The sequence below is a fragment of the Nanorana parkeri genome, unplaced genomic scaffold, assembly GCF_000935625.1.
Source record: "Nanorana parkeri isolate BGI_ZX_2015 unplaced genomic scaffold, ASM93562v1 scaffold2467, whole genome shotgun sequence".
Lineage (NCBI taxonomy): Eukaryota > Metazoa > Chordata > Amphibia > Anura > Dicroglossidae > Nanorana > Nanorana parkeri.
This window is the reverse complement of record NW_017308735.1, coordinates 63,675-72,055: the sequence shown is the minus strand read 5'-3', so window position 1 is coordinate 72,055 and position 8,381 is coordinate 63,675. Positions and strand designations below refer to the sequence as shown.

At 44.5% G+C, this 8,381-nt stretch overlaps 1 protein-coding gene across 3 annotated transcripts in view; it reads left to right on the top strand.

Annotated features, from left to right (window-relative positions):
* The window catches only part of ELAVL3 (ELAV like RNA binding protein 3), a 44,181-nt gene that overhangs the window by 20,744 nt on the left and 15,056 nt on the right, over nt 1-8,381 (top strand). For all 3 annotated transcript variants that reach the window (XM_018573639.1, XM_018573641.1, XM_018573640.1), the window contains exon 2: nt 6,383-6,590. In XM_018573639.1, the coding sequence (XP_018429141.1) occupies nt 6,383-6,590 (208 nt within the window). The remainder of the gene's footprint in view (nt 1-6,382; nt 6,591-8,381) is intronic.

The window sequence follows — 8,381 nt, the reverse complement described above, 5'->3', positions numbered from 1 at the left end:
GGGGGGGGGAATAGGACATATTTGGAAATCCATTGGGGGTTTGTAATCATAAAAAGGTTAAGAACCCTTGCTCTGTTCAAATCAATGGAAAGGCAATGGAAATAACGCTGCGTTTGACGTATACACACACGCTACCTATTTACACGGTGTACACGTACACCATCTACAGCTTCTATCATACCATAAAACAACGCATCAGCTATTCTCGCAATGTAATTTGCTTGAACATTGAATTGTATATGACTTTCATAAAATAATTTGAAAGCAATGCAACTCATCCCCCATCAGCCTCAAACGCTAATTTTCTTGTGCAGATTTGAATCTGATTGATTACTGTGAATTGCCTACAAACACTCTTCCCTTAAACTTTCCGATGCATTCTGCTTTCATTGGGTAGAGATCATTTTGAAGGCATCTACAATTCACACTTAACAAGAGCATTTGACCTGAAGTTGCCCTCCTTCTAAGCTGTATTTGACCTCCTTCTAAGCTAAAATGTGACCTTCTTCTTAACTTAAATGTGATCTCCTTCTAAGCTAAAATGTGACCTCCTTCTAAGCTTAAATGTGATCTCCTTCTAAGCTAAAATGTGACCTCCTTCTAAGCTTAAATATGATCTCCTTCTAAGCTAAAATGTGACCGCCTAAGTTGCAGTTGACCTCCTTCTAGGCAGTAGCTGACCTCCTTTTAAGCTGCATTTGACCTCCTTCTAAAGGTGGCCATACACTAGTAGATTTTTGGTCAGAAATGTTCATTTCTGCCACAGACCCTTGTTCGATCATAGCTCAAATACCCCATCAAGCATAGTCAAATGTCAATTTCGGAAATTGTTCTTTTGCCATACTAACTAACCAACCAATTTTGGATGAACGGCGGAAATCATTTCCTTTTGCGCATGTGCTGTGTTCTTGGTATGATTTTTGATGAAGGAATACCCGTCTGATTCATCAATTTTCGTTTGATCAGAGAACATTTTTCCAACCTGACTGATCTAAACCTTTCGATCACAATATCAAAAGAGAAAATCGGTGATGTACCATCAACTGTTAGATTTTCTTTCGAAAGACCGTTTGTGTACGATTCCTGAACAAAAAATGTATGGCCACCTTAAGCTTCAGTCGACCTACTTTAACTCTTTCTAAGCTGCATTTGATCTCCTTCTTAGCTGCAGTTGAGCTCCTTCTAAGCTGCATTTAACCTCCTTCTTAGCTGCAGATGACCTCCTTCTAAGCTGCTGCTGACCTTCTTCTAAGCTGCATTTAACCTCCTTCTTAGCTGCAGATGACCTTCTTCTAAGCTGCTTTGACCTCTTCCTAAGCTGCACCAAGCTGCTTTTTCATTCCCTATAAATTGTACGGGGAGAGACGCCGTCCCGACTTGAACAAAATCCCGTTGACGCAGACCCTTAGCCTTTAAGTAAGTAGACGGACCCGGAAAATGGAAGGCTGACTTTTTTTGTACTCATCAGGCAAACCTTTGAAAGCACCGACCTGACTTGGACTTGGTGCTTTAAATATAGTAAATAATTAGGTTAATCTTCTGTACTTGTCTTTACTCTTCAGCTTGGTGTAGACATTGTTCCTTTTTCTTTTCATGCATGTAGCACTGTGGTTGCTATGGCGTGTATGTACATGTAGCCATTGTAGTCTGAAGGACGCTTACCTGACAAAGCATTTACTGCTCTTCAATGAATCCTGGCAAGATAGCTATACGGGCACTGACTTGCTTCTAAAGCTGCAGACCCGAGTTGTCTTCCTTAACTTGGCTTCACTGCCTAAAGCAGAGGTAGCTAGACTTTGGCCGCCTCAGCTGTGGTGAAACTACAAGTCTTGTCATTCCTTGGCCTCTGGAAGTCATCCAAATCATGGGATTTGTAGTTTCATCACAGCTGGAGGGCCGAAGTTTGATTACCCCTGACCTAGATGGTCACTGATCTAAATAAAAATGATGCAGTCCTGAGGTTTCCCTGGTTTTTTTTTTAATTTTTTTATCCAGGTCAGTAACTCACCTAGTAGCAGCAGGAAAATGAAGATGATGCCCCTAAGCTTGCATTGTATTGATTATTAGTTGCTTAGTTACTGTATCATATTTGTATCTATACAGGTCCTCTTTCAGTGAGTTTATTGGGCAGTAAATCCTTTCTGGGTGCTTACTAAACTCTTAAATTTACATATTCGTAACAAGCAGCGTATGAGTTTTAAAACAAGCCTTGAATGACACCTGTAGCTGCAGGCGGGGTGGAGTGATTCATCCTCAACATTTCACGTTTAGTTTATTCATTTGTATTGAGATTGTAGTCTATTACGAGAGTGAGCTTGGAGCGGTGGCTGCTTTACAACACACACAGGGACCATGGGGAACAAAAGTAGCTACCCTCCAGAAAGAAGGACAGTGTCAGCAATTCAGAGATGATTTGTGGATCTACAGCAGTGACGTGCGGTACCTCATTCCCCAGCACGTGTTTTTTGTTAATAATTAAGGTAGTTGAATGCATTTTTAAGATTTAACTCCTGAGTTTAATGTCACTTTAGGTATATAAAGATTTGAACGTCCATGGCCACATTTCTGCTTTAAGGATGAATTTCTCAACAGTACCTGCAGCTACAGAGGTCAGTGAGGGCTTGTTTCAAAGTCCATAGTCCTTTAATCTAACATTCATTTTTGGTCAGGGGGGGCTAAAAATGTCAGCATCAAAAATAGGCAATAATTAAGCCAACCAGGAACGGGCCAGAGACCTTTTTACGCCATTGTAAATTAGCATGAAGAGACATGAAGACATATTCAGAAGTGAATCTAATGAACGGAGACAGGGGATTTGTTTTTGTTTTAGTAATTTGAAACCCCTAAATCTAGGGTGTGCGTCGTGGACATCTCGAACGGTTGACAGCCGTGCCCCCGGAGAAGCGCCGGTCAGATAGTATGAACATGTCTGATACCAGGGCTCGCATATCTGGGTCAGTGACAATGATTCGGTGCCCAGTTAAGGAACTGTCAGCGTTTTGTTCTTAGAAAAGAATCCGCTCGGAGGGGTTTTAATGCGGCCTTGTCGTTAACCCTTCCGCTGCCGTCCGGGGGGGTGATTTCAGTAATGGGTTTAAAGCCTTATCTCTTTTTTTTCTCTCGCTGTTTATTTCCTAATCCCAGCCCGGAGGATGAAAAGGGTCTTTATGGCCTAATTCGGCTGAAATCTCGTTAAAGTCATCCTGCTCACTCGCGGCTGCCATGCTAATTACATGGGGCGTATGGCTCACTGGCTGACAGATGCTAGCTCGCTGCTGTCGCTTCTCGCCACAACCTTCCACAATGCCTTGTATCCGGTGGCTGAGAATTTCTCATTTATATCGGAGAGGGAAGGCGCAGCATGGCCGCCTTATTATTGCACGTTCACTTCGCTAATCTCTACAGCCAGAATATTTACAATTCCAATGCAGTAATTAGCAATTAACAAGTTTTTTTTTTTTTTCTCTTTCATTGATAACTGTCGATGTTACTGGTATGGAAAGGAAAGACGTGTGTTAAAAAAAAAGAAAAAAAGGGCAGATGTCTTGCAGCGCCGCAGACCTTTCACGGTTGCAGCGGCCTGTGAAAAAAGATTACCAGAGAATAAGGAGCAGGCGGACATGCTTCAACAAGTTTTATTTGTCACTGTCAGGACGGAACACATGTTCCATTCTCAGGCTTTGCCACAGTGGGTGCATTTCATGAATGTGACAGTCAAGTGACAGTTGAGACACTAACGGGCTTATCCGGGTGAGAAGAGTGCAGTAATCCGCAGAAGCCAATCAGAATGAATTCTACTAAAGTCAGATCGGTAAAAGATGGATACTATCTAGACATGTGCACCGGCAAAAAATGTGTTTCGTTTTGGATTTTGCGTTATTTCGTTTTTCGGGAATCGGGTCCAAAAGTCAATTCATTTTGGGATTCGGACGAAATTAGTTAGCGGTAGTCTGTACGAAAACTCGTTTGTAGATGAAATTTCATTGCAGCAAAGTGACATTAGAGGAAAAAAAAAGCGTGAGGTTCCCCCCCAATTCATACCAGACCTTTTTGGCCTTGTAGGAATGTTAGGAGGGACCCCCCCAAGTTAAAACAAACAAAATAAGTGCATTGGGTTCCCCTCAAAATCCTTACCAGGCCCTTTAGGTCTGGTAGGAATTTTAAGGCCGCAAAAAATGGGGAAAAAACGTGGGGTCACCCCTAACATTCCTACCAGACCCTTTATCCGAGCACAGGCTCGGCAGGAAAGGGAGGGGTACGATCGAGCGCCACCCTGCGCCTTACCAGGCCACGTGCCCTCGGCATTGGGAAGGTGTCTGCATGACGATGAGGACAAAGGCCTCTTCCACACAACCCTGACCCGGTAGTTGTGGGGGTCTGCAGGCAAGGGGGCTAATTTGCATTTGGGTTCCCCTTTAATTAAGGGGGCACCCAGATGCCGCCCCCCCTTGTGAATGAGTAAGGGGTACTTGTACCCCTACCCATTCACTAAAGGGTTAAAATTCAATGTAAATAAACAAACCACACTTTCATTGAAAAAAAAACAAAGAGTTCATTTTTGACTATTCCTTTAATAAAAAATTTTTTTAAAAATGGCTCCATCGATGTAATCCAGCATCAATCACGATGCACGACACCCGCCGAAATAAAAAAAAGTCCCGCTGCACAACGACCGCTCGAACCCGACGTCAACTCGCCGCAAAAGACAAGACTTTTTACCGAAAGTAAACAAATGGGCAGAGTGAGCCGGGGCTCTGCCCATTTGACATTGTCAGCTGTCAAATAGTATACCACATACCACATTCGGGAGCTCCTGAATGATATTCATGAGCTCGTGAATGCCATTCGGGTCTGTGAGCAGAGGGGTCATATGGTCTGCAAAAGTGCTTTACCCAAGCCCCTAGGGGAAAATGAGCAAAGCGACAAATTTGCATTAAAGCACATACTCATCTTCACTTCACTGCCCTGCTTCCGAGAATGATGAAGAAACTGTGTGATACGTCCAGGCAGGTGATTTACTCCATGACCCAAGCTTGAGCTTGGTAATTGGCCCTCATTCACCTCTGTAGCTATATGCATTGTGAAGAAACTCATTTTCAAACTTCACAACAGAGCAGTGTGTTTTTCCTATGAGAACAGATCTTGGCAATAAGCAAGCAGCAGGTTTTGTAAGCTGTTAGAAACCAACTTTAGGGCGTTTGCTGTGATCTTTGAGGATCTTTGAGAATTAATAACTTCACACAAAAAGCGGCTAGAGAGGTTGACTTGTAAAAAGTATGTAAATATTTTAATGTCCATGGTCTGGACACAGATAACCCAACATCTTTTTATATGTCTATTACCATCCCTGCCTACCAGTCAAAGCCATTACATGGAGTGTGCTGTCACAATCTGGATCAGGCTCAGAGTCCAGTAGCTGTAAGAGCGGGCAAAGCCGTAGTCAAACAGGCCGAGTTCGGTACACAAGCAGACTGTAGTAATATAGGAGCAGGCAGAAGCGTAGTCAGAGATGAAGCCGAGGTCAGTAGCCAAAGGTATCAGGTATGAAGCGGAAGACGATGAGAGTAGTCGGTGAATCAGCAGCCAAAGGTCAGTACACGGGTAGCAGTATGAGCGGGCTGTATCACAGGAGGAGCAGGAAGCAAGATATTGGCAGGAGCACAATAATCTGGCAAACAGGAAGTGCAGAGGCATGGCTTAAATATGGGAGGAGCAAGGAGTTCAGAGTTCAGCAGAAGCTAGGTTTACCTGAGGATTACACAGGAGATCAGGTAAGAAGCTATCCAAGGTTCTAAGGTGGCTCAGCAGGTAGAACCACTGCCAGCCACAGCAGAGGCCCTGGGTTCATATCTGGTTCCTGACATGTGTCCACCTCCCAGTGGGATTTGACATTATAGCTGGGTGACTGAGACTCTGCGGTTCAGTGGGGGATGTATCAGGATTTCTGGTAGGGTGGTCTCGCTGAGAACACTCCCCAAATATATAACAAACCAATGGGTGATTCAGCTGACCACTGCGCTCCCATTACAGAAATATCAATTTTGGTTGGGCTGGCACTTTAATTTCATAGAGAAATACAAATGATATGACTCAGACTGATGACTAACACAACTTGGTGCCGGGAACCTTAGTGAGCTCATATTCTGGTTTATAGTCAGTACGCTGATATCACAATCTTTACTGTATCCCATCATGCAATCATGCAAATGTAACCTGTGGTCCTCACGAGGCCACCGATGATCTCAAGGCCATTAAAGATGACTTTACCCATTTCCTAGATGACATAATATGAAGTGCACTGTGATGGCTGACGTGACTGACTCAGGGATTTATTTGATGGATGCTGACGTCTTGCCCTCGCCTCCTCTTCTCTTCTCTCCAGCAGATAATCAGCACCATGGAGACACAGGCCAGTAATGGTCCCGGCAGCGTGGGCATCCTCAACGGCACAAACGGGGCCGCGGACGACAGCAAAACCAACCTGATCGTCAACTATCTTCCACAGAACATGACACAGGAGGAGTTCAAGAGCCTGTTTGGCAGTATTGGAGAAATTGAATCTTGCAAGCTGGTCAGAGACAAGATTACCGGTGAGTTGTTTCATTTGTTATCATCTTGCTTTTGGCATTGTGAGTCTAGAAGGTATCCTGCCACACTGGACAACCCCTAAGAAGATGAGTGCTGAAGTGACAGCAGAGGGTGCCGCATCGATCAGAAGAGAAAGAAGATGCCACCAGCACGCCTAGTGCTGGTGACATCCTGTTTCTCTTTTGCTTTTGGCATTGAACACATCATGTCACCACGGAGACAGGGCCTCTTTATTTTGTTTCTGTGTTTTATTCCTAGTTGATGCCTGGGCAGTGCTAAAACTTTGGCCATAGCTTATAATCACTGCTCTGAAGACAATCAGATTAAGCAAGTGTTTCTAATGCATTTACCAACCTTTGAGCAGTTCTCTTTAAGCTCTTTAACCACCCTTCAGTCTCAGCCTGACTGAAGATGATAATGGAAGTGCTGGCCCTAGCTTTAAACAAGCTTTTAGCAGACTTATAGCACGCTTAAAGCAATTTTTACAGCTTTACATCCAGCACTCCTATTAAGATCTGTATTCAGCACTCCTGGACTGGAGAAGAAGGGTGGTCTATGGCAGTGGTTCTCAACCTGTGTAACCTCAGGACCCACATTTGTCCTTGGTCATTAAGTCGCGACCCAAGTCTGCAATGTCTGCACTGCAATGGAACGCACAGCATTAGGGTACCGCACGTTCCAATGCAGGCGTATGAACTGTGGGTGGGAGGTGCGTTTGGGACACCATTCAAATGGCACTATGTGATTAACGCAGTGTACTAGTGTGAACGGGCCTCAAAAACACTGACATACATATACACACACACACACTCCAAAAAAAAATTTCTATTTTTTTTAAGGTCCACCCAGTAGCTATAACCTTATGAGAACTGGAGTGGATCCCCAGTCTGGGGTCCAGTGTGGACTGCTGTGCTGTGATGAAGCTCCATCCACATGTGCATTGCTTGTACAGCTCCCTTGAGCTGGTAGAGGTGCCGGGAGCCAGAATCTGATGTCACTCCGGTCCAGGCACCGCTATAGGACACACGAGGGAGCTGTAAGCAATGCACGTATGGATGGAGCTTCTTTGCAGCCATACCCCCAGCCCACCTCAAGCTGACACTCGCCTCCGCGCAGCATATTTTGAATGGCTGCTCGGCACAAGAACTGACGGTGCTGCGCTAGGGAGGGCAGAGGAGCCTCTCACCTAGAAAATGGAAGGTATGCGGCGACCCACTGAACACAGGCTTGCGACCCAGTTTTGGGTCACGACCCACCAGTTGAGAACCAAGGCTTTAAGGGACAACGACAACAATGGTCTGCAATGCTATTAGTATGTTTGCGTTATTTATGAATGATAAATGAGAGAGTGACATTTATGTGTTTTAATAATTTTTGTTGGTTGGGAAGAGGTTTAGATCTTCTGCAGAGTTTCTCCTTTCACAAAATGATGGTGGTGCTTTCATAGAAGCTTGGCTGCGTTAGGGCCTTCAAAGATTTGCAAATGCTTGAAGAATTAAAGGCTTTTCACATGAGTTCCTACAGACTGAGAATCATGACTACCGGTGTGCTTAAAGACAATTGGGAAAGATGACAGGGTTTCTTAACACCTCCTCCATGAATACTTTCCAAGCTCCCCTGTTGCCCTGTCCGCCTGCAGGCTGAGTGTCAGTCTGTGTCAGTTTTTACAGAGGGCCAGCGACCTTCCCTTCAGTCCTGAGTAACGTTGTATGGGCCTGACTAATGCCCACTTACACATTAATCTAATGGTCGGAAGGGGAGAATGTCACATGTTCCCCCATACCCAGAAATAC